The following is a 20,160-nucleotide window of genomic DNA, read 5'->3' on the forward strand; positions in this document are numbered from 1 at the left end:
TGGGCATCGTCTCCGGCGGCGGCGCCCTGGGAATGACACCATGCCCCCCCGGGAATAACGTAGGTCGACATGCCAATCCCTCCCTCCAAAACCGCATTCTGGCACGCGCAATGCCATGTGGTACGATTCTGCTGCCACCGCACAGGGTGCCCGCTGGACATCGGCACGGCGCGAGGAACTCTCCCACCCTCCCAAGGCTTGTCCGAGCGGCAGCAGGACAAGTCATCGGACTGCGAGACACGCTTCAATGCGGAAGTGGTCCAACTGTTTGTTGGAGGCAGAGGCCAGTATACGGCCTATTAGGGGCATAGTATCCCAGCCCCCTCCCCCCCCCCCGCATTATAATGCTCGACGATGATGGTGACGACGACGACGACGACGGGCTCATGCGACGAACACGCGGAACGACGCCGACACCAAGAGAAGAGAAGATGGGCCGAGTGTCGAGACTTGTCTCTCTCTCCCTCTCTCTCTCTCTCTCTTTTCTTCCTCGTCCATGAATGACTTGCGCGAACATGCTTGCGCCGGCCGCCCTGCCCCGGTGTAAGTCGCCGTCTCTCCTTCTCTCCCCTCCCTCTGGCAAGCCAAGCGGGGACTCCGCCGCCAAGGCGCAGACAAGAAGACGCCGGGGGGCTGCCGACGACTCATCGCATCTTCTCCTCGCTTCCCCGGCGATCAATGGTTCCAGCATCGTACGCATCCCGGGGCCGATGGGCTCAAGAAGATATGAAAATAAAATAAAAAATAGCCCTTGGTGTTGCAAACCTCTCGAGAGAGGGCGGTTAGGCGACAGATCCGAGATGCCCAATCTTGCCCCCCATTCGTACCATAACATCTGCTCTGCTCCGGGCCATACGCAAACCCGCCGCCAACTCCCCTCGTCACCGCCAACGGCAACAGACAGACGCAGAACGCTGCTCAAGTCGGGGGAAGGGGGCGTGTGGTCGGGTTTTCCGCCCCGCCCCCTTTCGCGCAGAGTTGCCGGCTTCCATGGTTTGGTCTGATCTAGCGCTTGCTTGACCGACGGAGTAACGCGCCGTCCTGCCCTGTCTCTGTGCCGGCCCGGTTCTCAGTTGAACTTGGGACGTGTGCGGTGTAAACCGAACTGCAACGAACCCGCCGCCGCCATCCCTCCCCCTTTCACCGTCAAAATTGTACAGCACATTCTCATCCTCCGGCCCCCGTACCGGATTGCAGATCCCGGTCATCGGGGCTTGTCTTCTGGCTGATGGTCCGTCGAGACGAAAAGCCATCGTCACATCTACCACGATGGGCCCCGTTCGAAAGAGAAGAAAAGAAGAGAAAAAAATTCCCAAACCCTCACACCCCTGTCCCTAACATCTCTCCTCTCGTCACCTCTTCCCATCGATGGCGTGCCAACGCCGTCGTCCTCCGCCGAAGGAACGTGCCCCTCCCCCTCGGCCCACGAACAGCATCGTGAAAAGAAAAGAAGAAGAAAAACTAGAAAACGGGGGAAACCCCGGCTGCAGGACGGGAAACAAGGTGACGGGGGTGTTCATGCGTCTCCCGTCTCCGCTTCCAAGGCTCACGACCACTCATAGCGTTCCTCTTACGTATGGGAAGAGGGTCACCTGCCCATCCATGCTTGCTGAGTAACGGATTTTTTCTTCTTCTTTCTCTTCTTCACTTTTCTATTTGATTTTTTTTCCCGGTCCCAACGACTTCCATCATCGAACGAACCTCCCGGTCACGATGTCTTCACTTTCATCCCCTGTCCGGGACCCTACCCCTGGCCCTCTGCCCCCTCTGCCCCTCTCAATGTTGGAAAGGGACGAGCAACGGACTGAGCGCCGTCCTAGGAAGGGGTTCCCGGAGGAGCTCCTGGGCGGAGCTTTGTTAAGAGTCATATCTCGAGGCTACAACGCCATCGCGCATATCCAAAGGGAGGACAGCTCATCTGCCGCTTTGCCATGTACCGCGTACAAGCACGAAAAAAAGGGCTGGGAATTTTTCACTCTCCCCTCCAAAAATAACCCCCTCCCCCCATGGGAGAGGATCGCCACCCCCCCTGGTTCATTACTCTTCGGTGACATCCACTGATGCCCATGACATGTCCACTGCCACAGCTGCAGACTGGGGCTCAGAGCTGGAGCTGGAGCTGGGCGATCGAGCTGGAAGGATTTTCTGGCCCTCCCTCTGTCCTTTACTACAAAGTGACAGAATGCAAATCCGTTCTAGGGGCCCAAAAGAAGGAGATCCAACCGTTCCATCACGATCCAGAGCCTCTGCCCAGGCTCCCCTCCGATCCCGGCTCCATTCCACATCCGGGCAACGAACCACAGTTCCTGCAGCCCTGCTACAGTACATTACGTACGGTAGTCTAAGACGAGGTGTGGCGGGTTAACATACTACGTAGGTATACCTGTACCAACCGTGTTGCCTAGTCACTTTTTGCACGGGTACTTGCGGCGCGCATCGCAGCCAACGTGATGCAAGCATTAGATTCTTGCCCAAACCACCCCCCGTCCACTCTTTCTGGTTGGTTCTTTTTCATGAAGATTCTGCTCCTGGTGCGTGTGTGTGTGTGTGTGTGTGTGCGCTCCTTGGTATAGCCCTTTCTCCACGAGGGTGTTCGCAAGTGATCATCCTTCTCCACTGATTAATGTTTCCCCCTCTCATTTCCGCCATCCTCTCTGCCGATGGTTGGAGACATGACTCCTCGGAGGAGACAAGAAGAACCCCCCTCCAAATCTCCAAATAGTTGTGAGAACCCTGAGCGAAAATGTCACCGCCGGGCCACGGCCGAAACCGGCCCGGCGATGCTCAATCGGGGCGGCGGGCGCTCGCCCATCAGACCTCGACCGGGACACCGAGCCGGGTCAGGGTTTCCTACCCGGTGGTCCGGGAGGCGTGCCGAAACTTACCGACGGCCTTGCCGGTCCCGTCTTTGAAGATTTTCGGGAACCACCCCTCTTAGCCGCAATCATGCCACCCGCTTTCCTCCCACCTGCAAAATGAAACGCAATATCCAAACGCTACAACAAGCGGACGGCAATGGCCTCGGGTGGACATTTGATACCCGCTTGAAGCGGCCCTCGACGGGGACGTCTTGACCCGTCATCTTGAACCGCCACGAGCTTCACGGATACGCCAGCCCCCCAGTTCGTCAAATCCCAGACTGACTCCTAATAATAGCATATCCCGGCCTCGGGCCCTCCTTCGCCTTGTCCCTCGCCTTCTTCTTCCCGAGCAGAGTCAACAGAAACATGGGGTCATTGCAAACCTGGCGTCTAAAGTTGAAGGGGGGGGGGGGGGGGGGGGGGGGGGGAATGACACAAACGCACATGCTAACCATCCCCCTCCCAAGTCAAACTCCAGTCTCTCTCACATCCCCATTCCACGACATTCGGATCGGCCACTGCCACCCCACTCCCTGCCCCATCTCTCACTTATACCAAGCAAAAAAGAACAAAGTACCAGACCAAAGACAAACCTCGGCTCGGGAGCTTCCCTCTTTCACGTCGCCCTCTTTTCCCATTGCGATACGAGGCACATCTCCCCCCCAGGTTTTCGGGTCCATCATTCCCCCTCATTTTGCGCCCCTCCCTCCTAAGAGCGTCGTGAGGCGGCCGGCGGGATGACCGAAGCTAGGCCGGTTGCAGCAAAAAAAAAAAAAAAAGAAAAAAAAGAAGAAAAATCTCGTGGTAACGCTTACGACGTTCGCCCGCAGATCAGCCTCGCCACTCACGGCCACCGCAAGTCGTGCGCGATCTCTGCATCTCCGCGGGGACGCATCGGACATCGCGCCATGTGTGAACCGACTTCCCTTGGTTGGTTTAGTTATTGTCTCCCCCGCCATCTCCAGCTACAGTCGTCAACGTCAGTTCCTCCGGTCACGTAGCATGGGAGAGGTCCCAGTACATTCCTTTTCATTAAGGGAGGGCAAGTCATCATGGTCAAGCCTGGCTTTGCTCGGGCCGCTGCGGCTCTCCGGCCCGAGGTTTGATTTTCGGAAGAGCAGTTTTGTGAACAAGACAAAACCCGCGCTCCGGGGCCACCTTTTGGAGGACAAAGAAAAGGAACAAAATTGCCCATGTCAGTGGCCTGTTCCCCCAGTTTCCCAGCTCGCTTTCATTCATTCATTCATTCATTGCTACCTTCGTACTACTCTCGTACTTGTTCCGGCTGTGGTATCGCCTAGCGGCTAACTTCTGAGAGCGTTCTTGGCCCCTCCCCACCCCATCTTCTCCCTCGGAGATGTCCAAGACAATGTCACTGAGGAACGTAGAACAATATGTGCCTGCGATTCTGTCATTCGTAGCGTCTCACGCCCTCCGAAGCTCCTCGGGCCTGGAATTGGGGCTGTTTACACGACAACGGAACCCCCCCCCCCCATCCACCCCCTCGCTCCATTTCCCACAACCGACACTCTTGGCGGGTCGAAAGGAAGTCTAGACGCGGTCTCGTCGTTGTCCAGACTTCGCAAAGACCTCTCGAGCCAGTTTACAAACACCCGTGGCTCTGCGCGGGAAGGAGATGGGGCGGGATTGCAAACCGTGAACCGCAAGCGAAGAACGAAAAATAAAAGCTAACCCCTTGCTTGCTGCCCGATTAGCACGTTGCTGTCACTTCGCGCAGCGGAGCAAGCGAGGCGAGGGGCGAACGTGGTCTCTGGCGCCGCAAGGATTCTCATCTGTTCGAGCCGAAGAGGTCTGGCTGCTCACCCGACGCCAGCCGCGCTGATTTGGGCTTTAGTGTGCCCGTTACGAACCTCCTCTCGCGGGCTTTGGCTTTGCCGAGGCGGAGAAGGAAACGGAAACAGACCGCGGGTGTCGGATGTCGCGGGTTGTGTTTTGGGATGGGGGATGGGATTTTCACATCCTCGCATATTGTGTGCGGAGTAGTGGCAAAAAAAGTCTTGGTCTTCGAGTCCCCAGCGACGACGTTTTATCGGATCAACAATGAGGATATCACCCGCACTGGATGATCGTCGTCCTAATCTTTGAACAAGGCAAAGCGCCCACCCCCCACCTCCTTATCCTTCTTCACGTTATTTCCATGATTGCATCCCCGTCCGTTTGGATGCGTTGAATGCCCGTATGATGTCGGGTCAAGGCTAGTGGGAAAGCATTCCTCCTTTGATTCAGACACTACGAGGCGGTTTGAGAACCGGAGCGTCTTTGTTGTTCGTTTTGAGGGCGTTCAGGTAAGAGATGGTGTCCGACTCTATATAATTATGCGGAGGGCATCGCCGTATGATGATCCAATGTTCCGGCGACTACTGGGAATTCTTTGAGATTTCCAGCCTCCAGGCTTTCGGGGTCACCGGGGTGGTACGGTGATGGGTGGGTCATTTGCACGGCGCGGAAACGGCGTATGCCCGTCCGTTGGCCCACTCAAGTTTAGAACATCGGATCCGTGTCCCTCCGCATACGGCCCCGCAGCTCTGTTGTCCGATCGAATGCGTCCGAAGCCATGATGCACATTTACCGCGAGGGAAATTTGAGTTGGCCGCGATGATGGACCTGTCCCCTGACTGTTGCATTCCGGTGCCAAAACTCCGAGTCGGATAATCGGGTTCTCCAGACATTGTCCTCCAAACAAGACATCAATTAAGACGGCACATGCTGCTATCCCATTCGGGGGGCAATGGCGAAAGGCGATTCAAGTTAGCCATCAAGCACAGCATGCCGTCCGAGCCGTGCTTGCCCGCCCATATAGGTAGGGCAGCCTCGGTGCGGCGAATCTTCATAGGACAGAGGGAATTGCGGGGGGTTCCGGATAACCTTCGGCAATTCGGCACTAGGCGACGGCATTCGAAAAAGAATTCATGAGAGACAACTCCAGGGGTGATGGTCTATTGTTAGTACACCTTCGGCGGCCATGGTCTGCCCGGTCAGTGCGTCTTCGCTGGGTTTGGGAGGTAACGCTGGCACACAGGCCCCTGTAGGCGAAATGAAAGGCGCAGGCGGTTGGTCGGCTTCCTGTTGGCCCTATGCGGCTATGCCTCGTGGGGGGGAGCGAACTGTGACAGTCATGCGGTGAAGCATGTCGCAGGATTGGGCTGTCAATGAGTCGGTTTGCCTCGGTGAGCAGGAGAATGGGGAGAGATGCTGGGGGCGGAACTGTCGTGTGGTGGCTGTAAGAGTTGCTGCGGGAAGACAGAGGCGTCGGCAATGGACATGGCTTCAGTATCTGTTTCGGAGATGAGGTTGGCGTCGGTATGAACTCTATATGCATGGATGCCGTGTGGATTTACAGATGGCGGCGGGATGAACACCTTCTCAAACGGAGCCACGGGTCGGAGGGCCAATTCCTGTGTAGCTACAAATGCCTAGTAGTACAAACAGATCAGTAAGGTCTACTCCGTACACTAGGTAGGTAGGCAGCATGAGGGTCTCTCGAGGGTGAGGGCTTGCTTTGCATTCGTGGGTGGCTCTGCACCAGGCGCTGGGAGAAATGTGTGGCTAAGGTGAAACATAAGACAAGCATTTCCCCCGCGAGGACTGTTTCTTTAGCAGGCCACTTTGAATTCGATCGGATACATTCCAGTTGCTCTATCACCTTGCCAATTGGCTGATGGGCGCGATAGAGCTCCGGGAGAGCAACTCTCCCCCTTGTACACCGCATACTCGGCCACAGCATCGCTCCGTGTCCGGACATTGCATACAGAGCACTATTATATCCGTACAGACAGCGAGAGAGAGAGAGTATGCTCTGTGTGTGCGATTAAAGTTGGGGAAATTGGGACGGGGCGGACATTGATCGGAGTGGCGGCGCGAATGACCATCCCGTCGCCAATCCCCTTTTTCCGGCTTTGGATGGTGTACGTATACTACACGGTACTTCAGTCTGGCGAGGCTAAGGACCGTTAAAAGGGGAACCAGGGACCGACCAATCGTGTCAGTCAATCCCGGCTCTGTCGGTGTCGTGGTTGAGAACGAAGCGGAGTGAAACACAGCCACATTCCCCCTGTTGTCTCTAGCATTTCCTTGCAATGCAATAAAGTGCTCTGGGAATGTGTGCGAGAGAGAAAGAGACTGGGTAGGATAGGTTGCTACGTTAGTGAGATGGAGGAAGGATACCTATGCATGCACGCACATACGCACGCACGCAGATTCGTTCCTGCCGCTGCCGTCCGGTCCGTACTTGCATTTTGCATATGTCGTATTCATCGTGCCTGCCCTGCCTCGCCCCCCCCCCCCCCCCCCCTGAGACGCGCGCCCTCTCTCCTGAATAGGCAGAGTGGCAGATTGCATCGCCTTCCTTCCTTCTTCCCCGTGTTTTCAATTTTCAAAGGTGCTGGGCCCCTTCCTGGCTTACCTCTCATCTGGCCTTCCTTACTGGTAGTACCTACCTACCTACCTAGTTAGGTAAGGAAGGTAGGTACCTTGCATTACTCTTTCCATATCCCCTCCCCCCCCAATTCATCCGTTTCGCTCATTCATTCATTCCTTCATAGATCATCCCTCCATCCCCTTCCTTCCTTAACACCCCTCCCAACCTCATCTAAACATCGTTCTTTCCTGCTTCTCAGACCAACTCAAAACATACATTCATTCCTTTACATTCGTTTTTTTTTTCTGAGGCCCGTCTCTGTCTCTCTCTCCCACTTTCACTTTCAGACTTGGTGCTCGCCAACTATCTACTTATTCGGCCAGTTCCCCCCTTTTCGACGTCACTCTTTTGCATAAAAGATACCGTTGGACACGGGAGTATGCGATAGCAGGGGCACTGAATCCGGTTTCAGCAACAAGCGACACAGGGGGAATCCACTCTTTCCAGACGAGCCTGCCACTGCCCACCCGTAGTACCCGGACCGAGGACTTTCGAACAAGAGGGAGAAGACGAAGGGGAATATAGGAAGCACTCGCCATCTCGACACGACGCGCAGCTGCAACGTGCAAACGAATTACCAAAGGAAGCCGTCAATTGCCCCCGACGCGACGTGACGAGAATTATCTGCTTTTGAGTCGGAACCGACAAAGGCCGCAATCACGACGCCAGCCGAACAGCGTCAAACCGAGTCGCATTGCATCATTTTACAACAAAACAGAACCGTTGCACGATGAGTTCTTCGTCCACCACCACGAGCCTCTTGGCCCCAGTCGCCCGCGCACTTAACCATATTGTCGCGCGCGATTGCGACCCCGGTGACGACCCCGCTCGTTGCGAGAAGCCCTTCAACTCGCCCAAGATCATAGGCATTACTTGCGGAATCACAGCGTAGGTTCACCATGTTATCTTCACTCTGTCGCTAGCCCCTTTCCTCGGCCGTGCTTTTGCCCCACTCCCGAGACTTCAGCATCGCAAGAACCACCACATCTTTGGTCAATCTCTGGTTGGTTGCACATATATGCTAATAATCGTTTCCAGTGCTGTACTCATTCTTGGATCTCTCGGTCTCCTCACCTTCCTCCACCTGAGGAGGCAGCGCTTCGAGCGCAAGGAGGACGACATCGACTTGGAAATTGACGGAGACGTAGACGACCACCCGACCATGGGCAAGCCGCCGCGCGCGTGGCAGCCGCACGGCAAGCGACAAGATAACCCGTTCGAAGAAGCCGAGCGCCAACCACACCAGCGCGAGAACCCTTTTGAGCCCGAACGCCGGTAGTCGGCAGTGACCGCCCCGTAAAAAGGGCGCCGTCGGACTCGAAAAAAATAAAATAACTGCACTCTACCTGCATTTGTAGGCGTGGATGGGATTATTCAATGGCTGTTGTTGTTTTCTTGAATCATGTCGGATTGGAAACTCTCTTTTGCCCGTTCGAGGAGACGACCGTATCTCTCGATGACTTGGGGTTTCTCCAAGCACACATATGCGAGCATGGCGTTGCGTTCTTGGCACTTTTTCTTATTGGACCGTTGACTCATGGAGGTCAAGGACATACGAGCTCATGGTATACGATGTCCTTTTCCGCTCGGATCACGATCTCGCCTTTGAGGGAACGAAGGTTGATTATGGGCCTCGGGTGGTTGGCAAAGCGACGCCATCTCAGCATGGCCGTCTCCTGCTGCATGTACATACAGCTGTGTTGTCCGAGCTAGCTAAAGAAGCGCGCGCCGGCCGTCGGGAGGCCGGGCACTTGCACAACGGGCCCGGCGAGGCGCAATCTCGCCCGGCCATGGGCGGATTCTTGTCTCTTGAGTGATGGCCGCAAGGCATCTGTGATGCTGCCCATCCCACACAATACAAGTATGATGACAAATCACCACATGGCAGCACGCCCCAACGGGCCTCTGCCCGACTGACCATCTCAGTGACCAGCCTCTGATGACATGCACAGTAGTCCAGGAACAAGCCTTGCCCGTAGGCTTTTCTCCCCAACCACCGGAAAGTTGGAAGGCGAGGCATGCAGCGTCGATGACCTGTTATTGGTTCTTGTTGGGCCAGCCATCCGACGTATGCAAAAGTCTGGCAGCTGCACGCACAGCACAGTAGCATCGGCTCGACTTGGCCATCCAATGTGTATCTGCGTCGGGGCGAAGTGCAGTCGAAGCTACCTACCCAGAACCACGTGGGAAGAAGGGGGGGGAGGAGGACCGTTCGCCGGGTGTCCGAGAGGATGTCCGGCCCTCGTGTTTCCGTTTCGCTCCAGCCGCTGCGTCTCTCGCCGCAAAGCATAGTAAGTAATGATCTTTAGAGGACTCGGCAACTCTGCGCTGCGCTCGCCTCGGGCGGGGGTCATGTCGTGGAGCAAAGATGTGCGGCTGAGATGGTCAAACCGATCCGGGCCTTTCCCCGACCCCCCCCCCGGCCGTACTGGTCAATAGACTCGTCTGAGATGGTGAAAAAAAAGGGGTCAAAGCCTCTCCAATCTCGACAGCTTCGCCCGCCTGTGTATTGGCTGTGGGATACTGAGCGTCGCGCTAAACCGGGATCATGCCTGATGGGTGTGCGGGTTCATTGTCGCAGGCTTAGTGGTGTAAACGGGAAGATTGAGAAGTTGTTGGGGGATGGGGAGAGGATTGAGGTTTAGGGCTCCACCGTTACCAATACATTAATATTGGTCAACCTCTGGCACGTCATCCATTAATAGCATCCGATATGGTGTAGTGGCCAACATGATGCCCTCTCATCTAGTGAGAGGTTAGGCATAGCCCCGAGTTCGATTCTCGGTTTCGGAACATTTTTGTCTTTTGCATCCAATCTTTTCGCAACCACGCCTGGTGTATGTATGTATATATATGTATGTGTGTGTACGTGTGTTTGCACAAAACTCCAGCATCACCGGCATCCTATCTAATCAAAAAGACTTTTTCTTCTTGTGTCAGGTCTCTGCTAATGGATTGTCACAAGTATAGACTTCGCTGGCGTTGCTTTGGCCTGCCGGTCTTGTTGGGGGAATCACCAGAACCACACGCCATGTTAGAGATAGATGCCTGTAGCGGTTGAAGGTTGAGTACGACGTGCTCATTGAGGCTGACCGTTCCAAGATTCGACTCGGTTTAGTCGAAGTGACCGCTCTTATTCAGAAGGTGCCGTGGCGCTTGTGATCGACGGCCGACTTCCCGACCGGCTTCCCCCAAGTAATACCCAAGCCACCCGAACGAATCGAATCCGTCTGCACGATGATGGGACCTGACGCCTCCGCCCGGCCGTTTCCTTATCGTCCTTTCTGTCACTCGCTGCGTCGGCGGGTTTTAAAGGCGGTTCCGGGACATGACGCAACAGAGGGTGGCAGTATCTGCACTGACTAAGATCGCCGTCGGCCGGTCTTCCACCGCAAGAAAAAGCCCCCTTTCCCAGCCCGCCCCCCGAACGAGATACCCGGGGTGGTTTCTGGCCGTGCGGGCCCTGACGGACAATGCTCGTTCTGGCAGGCTTGACGCGCTGCACCCGTCCCCTCCGTCCCCTCCGTCGCCTGGCCTCGCGAGCACATGCCGGGGGCCCGACGGCGGTGGAGTGCCGGCGCCGGTTCGGTCGACCGCCATTCCGGTGCCCGCGAACTGGCCCGGGCTTAAAGCAGCGTTGGGCGAAGATGAAAGGCAAGGAGGCTTCTACGGGGCCCAAGAGAATTCTGCATATCCATCCCAGGCGCCTGATAGTTCCGATCCTTATTTACATGCTCACACTGCCTTTTGCCTCCTGCTCCATAATCTCTTGTCATTCGGGCGTCATCATGTCCACGTTGGCGCCCATGTCGGTTAACCTGGTAGCAAAGCTTTTGCTGTCATGTCACGCGAAGCTGCTGTTGAGCAAATACGGACCACAAGTCTGTCAGCCATCGGGAGCAACTTCCTCTTCTTCAAGAGGGATTGAACCCTAAGCCATGTCTTCTCGATTGGTTAATTTTTGCTCAGCTTTTGGTTATAATCCTCAATGGTATAAGTGCTAGCTGGGGTCTAAGAACCTGAATCTCTCTTTTGAACCTGACTGTTGGGCTTGGCGATAAAGTATACTGATGTTGGGATAGAGTTGCCCAACCGTTCACCAACACGACAATGGTATTGTAGTAGCCTCCAAGAAGTAATTTCGCCCGGGTTCGTCAGCTTATGCTCTCCGCTCATGGACTAGTCAAGGGCCTCTCTCGCCCGAGGAACCGAGAAAGAATTCAATTTTCCATACGTAGCTTAGAGTGATTGTTGAACATACGCCGGTGCCTCGGCTGCACTTTCAAAGTGCATACTGCTTTGATCAGGTATAGATGACTTCCTTTCTACACAGCTGTCTGTAGCTTATAGCTTGATGTGATCATTCTATCGGTACCGTGCATATACATTCCACAAGAGTTCAGCTGTGATAGTCGGTCTGGTGATGCGATGAGCAACAACCAAACAGCAACGACCTACCCCCCAGAGAGATGTCGAATTCAATGGCATAATCATTTCCATCAACCGAGTCGAGTGCGTTGAGCGTTCGGCGTAGTGACAGGGATCGGGAACGCTACCCGGTTAAACGACATGCACGTAAGATTGAACCTCGACCAAACTTGAGCGTCACGTCACTGGCCCTGGTCGTTACTCAGCTGGCCCCCGGAGCCCGAATGAGCAACCCAGTTGACAGAAGCAGCAAGGCCCAGCCAGAATCATCATGCATCATGGCGTCGGAAGGGGGGGAAATCAGTCTCGAATATCTCGGCCGTATGAGTCAGTTATACAAACGAAACAATATTGAGATGCTCACGGCCGGCCATTGGGAACGTGCTTTTCGCGGTGCGGGTGGATCTCGACCCCGCTTGGCGTGATGGCACCATCAAATGAGAAAATCTCACCTTGCCGGATCGAGGTCGCGATAAGACGGCGATATTTCCTTGTGTTGCCTGACCCCCCCGGTCTCTCGCTCTCACTCATTGTGCGATTGCGGAATCGGCGAGAGATAACGGAGATTACATAACCCTTGTCTCGTAACGAGCCCTTCGGACTGGTCCTTCTCGCGGTCGGCTTTCCTTTTTTTTCCGCTCTCATCTCATCCTCGCACCGTCAGCTCGACCTCGGTGAAGGACGCAGCTGAGAAAAGGACAGAGAGGAGCGCTCACTCGAGAGAGAGAGAGCGCGAGTGTGAGTGAGAGCGAGAGAGAGAGAGAGAGAGAGAGAGAGAGAGACAAAGGAAAAGCCGCGACAACAATGAGCACCGAGACCATTGCGTTCCCCGGCGCCAAGTCGCCGGGCATCGCCGATGTCACCCGCCACGCTTGGATCACGTCCGAGGATCTCGAGGCCGCCTCGGCCGCTTCGGCCGCCGACACGCCTCGGGGCGGCCCGTTCGAGCCTCACGACGACCACGACGGCGACTTCGTCACGGCCACCGAGGACCGCGACCTGAAGCGCGGCCTCGAGCAGCGCCACCTGTCCATGCTGGGCATCGCCGGCGCCATCGGCACCGGCCTGTTCCTCGGCCTCGGCGGCGCCATCCAGACCGGCGGCCCCCTCGGCGCCCTGCTCGGCTACGCCACCGTCGGCCTCATCGTCTGCGCCGTGCAGTTCGCCCTCGGCGAGGTCTCGGCCCTGCTGCCCGTCACCGGCTCCTTCGTCCGCCACGCCGAGTTCCTCGTCGACCCGGCCTGGGGCTTCGCCATCGGCTGGAACCTCGTCTACGGCAACGTCCTCTCCATCCCCTCCGAGATCACCGCCATCTGCGTGCTCTTCGAGTTCTGGACCGACATCAACCCCGCCGTCTTCATTGTCGTCTTCATCGTCCTGACCTTTGTCGTCGGCATCGCCTTCGTCCGCGTCTTCGGCGAGGTCGAGTTCGTCTTCGCCCTGCTCAAGGTCCTGCTCGTCGTCTTCCTCATCATCCTCGGCCTCGTCATCGACCTCGGCGGCGTCCCCGGAACCCCGCGCATCGGCTTCCGCTACTGGCAGAGCCCCGGCCCCTTTGTCGAGCACATCGCCACCGGCGACTGGGGCAAGTTCCTCGGCTACTGGGGCGTCATGACGGGCGCCGTCTTCTCCTTCGCAGGCGTCGAGTCCCTCGCCATGGCCGCCGCCGAGACCCAGAACCCCCGCCGCGCCATCCCCCGCGCCTGCAAGCGCGTCTTCGCCCGCATCGTGCTCTTCTACATGCTCGCCGTCCTCGTCGTCGGCATGCTGGTCGCCAGCAACGACCCCCGCCTCGACGACGCCTCCGGCACCGCCGCCCAGAGCCCCTTCGTCATCGCCGCCTCGGCCGCCGGCATCCCCGCCATTCCCAGCGTCGTCAACGCCGTCGTCATCACCTCGGCCTGGTCCGCCTCCAACCAGAGCCTGCTCGCCGGCACACGTGTGCTGTTCGCTCTCGCGCTCAAGGGACAGGCCCCCAAGATCTTCCTCCGCACCACCTCGTGGGGCACGCCCTACGTCTGCGTCCTGCTCTTCACGGCCTTCATGTTCCTCAGCTTCATGAGCCTGTCCAACGGCGCCCTGACCGTCTTCTGGTGGCTTGTCGACTTGACCTCGGCCGGCGTCTTGGTGTCGTGGTCCGCCATTCTGCTCAACCACATCCGCCTCAAGAAAGCGTTGAGGACCCAGGGCATCGAGTTCAAGAGACTGCCGTGGAACAACTCGTGGACCTGTAAGCATTCGCGCGGATTCTGCCACCCAGGATTTCTTCTTCTTCTTTTTTCTTCTTTTGCTGACCAAGAGAAACTCTAGTCTACAGCTCGCACGTTGCGCTGTTCATGTGCATCTTGATCCTGTTCACCAGCGGATTCGAGGTCTTCACCAAGGGCAACTGGAGCGCCTCCGGCTTCGTCTCTTCATACTTGTGAGTCTCGGCATCCCGCCCCGTCGCGGGGCTGGCTAGCGGTTCTTAACTGACCAATGCGCAGGGACATCCCGCTTGTCACGCTGGCTTTCCTCATCTACAAGTTCGTCAAGAAGACCAAAGCCGTATCATTGGAGAACATCCCGCTCCATGACGCCATTGAACAGGCTGATGCATACCCCGAGGAACCCGAAGTCAAGAAGACCGGCCCTGTTCGCTTCGTCAGCTGGATCTGGGACTAGCCTCTCAGCATATGGATAAACTTTATATCTAATAATGACCCGGCGTTGATGCCGGAAACCTTTGATGATGATGTATAGACATAATTCAACACATAAACTGTACATGTAATATTTAGACGCCGACTGAGCGGATTAGACTCGCAACAAAGAGGTTCTAACAATGATCTATGTTTCGTGCACAGCGATCCCTCGATGTTGGCATCTACGGTTGTTCTTGTGCCCCTGGTTGACGTTCATACAGGGCCAGTCAACACTTCATGCACCTCGCTTCTTCTCCAGATGTGCCACATGCTGGGGCCCGAAAACCTGGTTATACCAAGATTGTGGTGTGGAGTCGCATCCCGCCGACTTTGCCTCGGCTCGCATGTCGGCTCGCATATCGGAAGCCATAGTGGGGGCAGAGCAGCCGATCCTGATCGGGTGTTGGAGACCACCATCGCCTGGTCTCTCGTGGAAACAAACCTCCATTGCTGAGTAGCGGCTGATGGAGGACTGGCGTGAGTCGAGCGGGGGTAGGGCACACTAACATACGATACCATTCGCTGCCACCGCAACCAAGACTTTTGATGTGGCTTGCTAGCGAGGAGAAGTCGATCCACTCGCTCGGGTGCGAAAAGACGGTTCGTGATATCGTCCACGGACGACTTCCGAGGAGCGCAGCCCGGATCCAGTTGGTCAAGACCCTGGCAGCACGAGTCAAACTAGCAGGCATTCCCCCAACTTCCCCCTTCGGAGAGACAGGCTGCGCGAGCGAGCCAAACTCCAAAGCCCTCCATGTTTTCTCCACACCTGTACCCCGTGGGGATGTGCCCATCCGACGAGGTGGTAAAGGGAGGACAGGATAAATACTCTATGGCAGCCGGAGCTCCTTGCAGGATGTGACTGTGAACCCCGTGTGAGTATGTGTGTGTGTGCATGTGCGCGTGCGATTCAAACCCGCAAACTCCATCGATAACTCAATCCCCGTTCCCACCCAACCAGTTGACAAACCGTCTTAAGCACGGCATCGTAAGCCATGGGTGGCTTCAAGGCCGTCGAGGATCGCCCGACGCCGAAGGAGGTGTACAACTGGAAGCTCTACATCCAGGCCGCCATCATCGCCACCGGCTCTTTTCTGTAAGTAAGATGGTGGCTCGCCTTCGCCGTACCATGGACGACGGGCTCACGCTTTTTTGTCTTTTCGTTGCAGCTTCGAATACGACTCGGCTTTCATCGGGACCACGATTGCCCGCAACAGTTTCAAGAGGGACTTTGGCATCAACGCCGGCAACTCCAACAACATCCCCAGCAACATCACCTCGGCTTTCCAGGCCGGGGCCCTGGGCGGTGCAGTCCTTTGCTTCTTCAGTACGCATCTCCCAACCTGTCGTCGTGGGAATCCGGGAAGGCTAACTCGCCACCAGTCACCGAGCGTCTGGGCAGAAAATGGACCCTGCAGGCTAACGTCGTCATTTTCATCGTCGGCGCCATTCTGATGACCGTTGCGACGGACCAACTGTCATTCATCTGTAAAGAAGCCCCCCCACCCCCTTCGACAACCCAAAGACCGTTCCAGACAAGTGACTGACCTGATTCACGTAGATGCCGGGCGCGCCCTGACGGGACTTGGATGCGGTGGGATCACGGCCACGGTTCCTTCGTATATCGGCGAACTCTCGATCCCCTCGATCCGCGGCATCCTCACCGGTCTGTTCGAAGTGGCATACCAGCTCGGCTCCGTAATCGGCTTCTGGATCAACTACGGCATCACGAAGACTCTCGACTCGGACCAGCCCGTTAGCTGGACGGTCCCGATGGCTTTCCAGCTGGTCCCTGCCGGCATCCTCTTTGCCGGCTGTTTCTTCATCCACGAGAGCCCCCTCTGGCTCCTGCGGCAGAACAAGACAGAGAAGGCGCACAAGGTTCTCGAGGGGCTCAGGGACCTGCCGATCGACCACAAATGTGAGCACCACACGGAGAAAAGAAAAAGAAAAACTGTTGATCATGCTTGCGTTTTCCCCAGAGGGATACTAATCTAGGTGTACGCAGACATGCAAGAGGAGCTCGACATGTTCCAGAAGAAGATTGACGAGGAGCGCGCCGTGGCCGCGCAGTACGGTACCGGACAATGGGCATACCTGCGCGGCGTTGCCAACATGTTGGCCCGCAAGGGCATGTGGAACCGTCTGGTGCTTGTCTTCTGCGCCTTTGCGCTCAACAACCTCTCCGGTGCTGCTGGTATGTTATATGTCGAAACCAACCCAGCATCCGGTGCATGTCAGCGACTGATCTTCCCGCCTAGCCATCAACTATTACTCGCCGACCCTCTTCAAATCTATCGGCATCACCGATGTTTCTCTCTATACTGGAATCTACGGCTTGGTCAAGGGTGAGCATCATCGAATCGAAAACGCGTGTTGTGAGAGGGGGCGAGGAAGCATGTTTGACTGACGGGAACCTCCAGCCATCGCCTCCATCATATATTTCGTGTTCCTCGTCGACGTCCTTGGGAGACGCTGGCCCGCCATCGTTTCGTCTTTCGGTCTGCTCGCTTTGCCTTTGGATTGTCGGCACGTACGTCAAAGTTGGTCATCCTGCCGACATCATCGCAGCCGGCCAGGAGCTATCCGCCTCGACTGCTGCGGGTGGTAAAGCGGCGACGGGGATGATCATGATCTACTCCATCTGGTATGCCACCCCCTTCCTAATCACTGTTACCGATCCGGACCGACCTAACGATCACTACAGCTGGTCATTTGGCTTGAACGGCATCCCGTGGATCGTCAGTGCCGAGATCTTCCCCGGCGCTCTCCGCAACTTCACCGGGACCTACGCCGCCCTCGTCGTCTGGTAAGTGAAGCCTCTGCCGCGGTGTCTCGGTTATGCTGACAGTGTCCCAGGGCCACACAGTTCGCCATCACCAAAGCGATGCCGTACATCTTCAGCTCCTTCGGCTACGGGACCTGGTTCTTCTTCGCCTCATGGATGATCGTTGCCACTGCGTGGGCCTACATCTTCTTGCCTGAGACCAAGGGCCTTACCATGGACCAGATGGACGTTATCTTGTATGTGTCTTTGTGTCCGATACCATACCGCAGTGTGCAGATACTGACTCCTTTCCCCCTCAGCGGCTACGCCTACGATGCCCGCCCAGAGCCTTCCAAAAAGATCGTCGATGAGCCTTTGTAGGATAACAAGGCAAACTCAAGCGAGCATACCGAGGTCGCATGAGAGCTTGTGTTGGTAGTTGGGGATGAGAGGGGAACCGTGGACTTTGGCGGTTAGAGAATTAGTGATCGGATCTTTTGAGGGAAGCAGTTGTGTACTATACCCAGACATGAGAGCTTGCAAAGCCGATGTCCACTCGTTCAGAGTCAGGATGACAAGACAGAACTGTTCTACATGCACTTTTAGGGATGTATAAACAGGCTGCCGGGAGCAATTTATTCCGAATTTGATAATGGCAGTATTTTCAGCTATGCTCCCCCCCGCCCATCAACAGTGGTGTTCTTTTTTTGCATCGCTGACGATATCTGTCCACATTACAAGGTAATCGACTTTTTGTTTGATTTTTTCGAACCAAAACGATCCAAGCAAGACCAGTGACCGAAGGTGTCGTGCGAGTGGGATGCCTGAAACATAACGGACAGTATATCTAAAGAATGGTAAACTGCTCATGCTGCTCTCACTTAACCAGAATTCTTAGACTTCTTCAACATAATGATAATTCATCCTGCTCATTCATGATGCCTTTGCTAATTCTTTTTAAATGCCCCAAAACGCCAATGTCCACAGTCTTATGCCTTCGATTCTTCGTCCCAAGTAGCCACTGCCCATTTACAATCAAGCACGCTGGTTCAGCTTGGCCTCCTCCTCGACCAGAGGTGCCACCAAGGCGGAGATCCAGGCCTGCTTCTTCTCGTCGGTGTACTGGGGGTAGGGTCGTCTGCAGTGGCAGCTGGTCAGGGGGTAGCCGTGGGACTTGGCGACAACCCACTTGGTGCCGTTGATGCCGCCCTTGCCAAAGGCCCACTCCATCTGCGCCAGCTTGAGCTGGGCGGCGGAGGCCTCCTGCAGCTTGCCGGCGCTGTACAGGTCGAAGATCTCGATGCAGTACCTGGGGAACAGGTTGGCGACGCCGGTGATGGTGCCGTTGCTGCCGACGGTGAGGGCGGGCACGAGCCAGTCGCTCTGGCCGGCGAGGGCGAAGAACTCGGCCGGGTCGAACTCGGCGCGGACGCGGGCGACCTTGGCGATGCCGCCGCAGGTCAGCTTGACGCCGACGATGTTGGGGTGCCGGCCGAGGCGGGAGAGCATGTCCGAGTTGACATCGAGGCCGGCGACGACGCCGGGGAAGTTGTAGATGATGACGGGGACGGGGCTGGCGTCGGCGAGCTCCTCGAAGAAGCCGACGATGGCCTCCTCGTTCATGGCGAAGTGGAAGTAGCTGGGGACGAGGACGAGGGCGTAGTCGGCGCCGGCGGCCGCGGCGAGCCGGGTCTCCTCGATGACGGTGCGGGTGGACTGGCCGCCGCAGCCCATGGTGATGGTCAGGTCGGGGCGGCCGGCCTTGACGGCGACCTCCCTCGTCGTCTTTACGAGCCTGGTCTTCTCCTCGTTGGTCAGGGTGACGGCCTCGCCGTTGGTGCCGGCAAGAACAACTGTAACAGAACCCCGTTAGAACCAAAAAAAAGATTTGGAAAGAAGGAGAAGGGGAGGGTGGGCGCACGCCCGAGCCAGAAACTTACTGCCGTGAAGTCCCGACTTGACGAGGAACTCAATGTGCTTGGTCTGGACGTCCCAGTCAATCTCCTGGCTGGCGTCGTCGCCGAACCAAGTCAGACTGGGGACATGGATGCCGGCGGGAAAGGACTTGGTGGGAGCCATCGCAACGACGCCTAAGCGGGAATGAGTGATGGGAAAGCGAAGGGTTGACTTGGAAAACGAGAGCTGACAGGGTGGGCACTTTGAATACAAGAGGAACACAGAGCTCGCGGCATCAATGGATCTGGGCCAGGAAATCGTGTGAGCAGGAGTGATGGAAGAAGTCAATAGAAGTAGCTCTTGAGCTCCGTGGCTCGGAGCTTTCGACCCCGCGCTGGATGTCGAAACGCGGGGGCATCACGAGGGGATCATGGTTCCGACAAGCCGACCTTCCCCACGGGCATGAGGTCAACCATGCGACGAGTCAGTCAACGCCGTGGGGGGGGGGGGGATGTCTCGAGGGGAGGGGACGCGGCCAAACGACTTGTGCAGTGCTCGCTTTGCGTCCCGCATGACCCTCATTTCTCCGGTAACTTGTTCCAACAGAAACGACAGAAACTTGGGGCGTTCCGTCAGATAGAGATGGATATTTCCCTGAAGCCCGCGTCTGACAAAGTTCCCGATCGGACTGGAGGCCGTAAAGCGGGTCTCCCGATCGGGACCCACCGGCGTCGGGTGCGCTAGTGTCGGGCCTGTCGCTTCAGCCGATGGTCTCCATCGCGTGGGTGGATTGGGGAACAAGGAGGGCCTTTGAGGCGATGTGCTGACACCTTTGTTCGTCACTTAGCCTCGGGTATGTGGTAGGTTCCATGACGGAAGGTCGGTTTGATAGAATTGCACTCTAAGCAAATCGGATATCTTGGGTGATGGCTGTGTTGATGCGAGATAATGATGACTTGACTCCCGCCCCCCGGGGGCTATCTAACAAGTCCTGACGTCACAAAACAAAACTTCCCCGGCCTTTATGTATCTATACTGTTCCTTTCCTCTGAGTGGTGACATATTTGTGACTCTGGCCGTTCTGCT

At 56.5% G+C, this 20,160-nt stretch overlaps 5 protein-coding genes and 1 non-coding gene across 6 annotated transcripts; 5 read left to right on the plus strand and 1 right to left on the minus strand.

Moving 5' to 3' along the window:
• Positions 1-8,029: 8,029 nt before the first annotated feature.
• On the plus strand, positions 8,030-8,578 carry GLRG_00341 (uncharacterized protein; the record flags this gene model as incomplete). The annotated part of the gene is made up of 2 exons (XM_008091026.1): positions 8,030-8,187; positions 8,338-8,578. 2 exons carry the CDS (start codon positions 8,030-8,032, stop codon positions 8,576-8,578), a joined length of 399 nt encoding a protein of 132 aa, XP_008089217.1.
• Positions 8,579-8,676: 98 nt separating this feature from the next.
• GLRG_00342 (uncharacterized protein) lies at positions 8,677-8,958 on the plus strand (the record flags this gene model as incomplete). Its single annotated transcript, XM_008091027.1, has 1 exon — positions 8,677-8,958. A coding segment is annotated over one exon (282 nt), but the record flags the coding sequence as incomplete, so codon positions are not given.
• Positions 8,959-10,006: 1,048 nt separating this feature from the next.
• On the plus strand, positions 10,007-10,092 carry GLRG_13007. The gene has a single exon. It is a non-coding gene; the product is annotated as a tRNA-Glu (tRNA).
• Positions 10,093-12,531: 2,439 nt separating this feature from the next.
• GLRG_00343 (amino acid permease) lies at positions 12,532-14,391 on the plus strand (the record flags this gene model as incomplete). The annotated part of the gene is made up of 3 exons (XM_008091028.1): positions 12,532-13,957; positions 14,038-14,149; positions 14,214-14,391. 3 exons carry the CDS (start codon positions 12,532-12,534, stop codon positions 14,389-14,391), a joined length of 1,716 nt encoding a protein of 571 aa, XP_008089219.1.
• A 1,015-nt stretch (positions 14,392-15,406) lies between these two features.
• On the plus strand, positions 15,407-17,559 carry GLRG_00344 (uncharacterized protein; the record flags this gene model as incomplete). Its single annotated transcript, XM_008091029.1, has 10 exons — positions 15,407-15,507; positions 15,581-15,738; positions 15,795-15,899; positions 15,973-16,332; positions 16,420-16,608; positions 16,673-16,759; positions 16,835-16,944; positions 16,991-17,220; positions 17,271-17,435; positions 17,499-17,559. 10 exons carry the CDS (start codon positions 15,407-15,409, stop codon positions 17,557-17,559), a joined length of 1,566 nt encoding a protein of 521 aa, XP_008089220.1.
• A 654-nt stretch (positions 17,560-18,213) lies between these two features.
• GLRG_00345 (dihydrodipicolinate synthetase) lies at positions 18,214-19,257 on the minus strand (the record flags this gene model as incomplete). The annotated part of the gene is made up of 2 exons (XM_008091030.1): positions 18,214-19,031; positions 19,119-19,257. 2 exons carry the CDS (start codon positions 19,255-19,257, stop codon positions 18,214-18,216), a joined length of 957 nt encoding a protein of 318 aa, XP_008089221.1.
• Between the last annotated feature and the right edge of the window lie 903 nt (positions 19,258-20,160).

Source organism: Colletotrichum graminicola (assembly GCF_000149035.1).
Source record: "Colletotrichum graminicola M1.001 genomic scaffold supercont1.1, whole genome shotgun sequence".
Classification (NCBI taxonomy): Eukaryota; Fungi; Ascomycota; class Sordariomycetes; order Glomerellales; family Glomerellaceae; genus Colletotrichum; species Colletotrichum graminicola.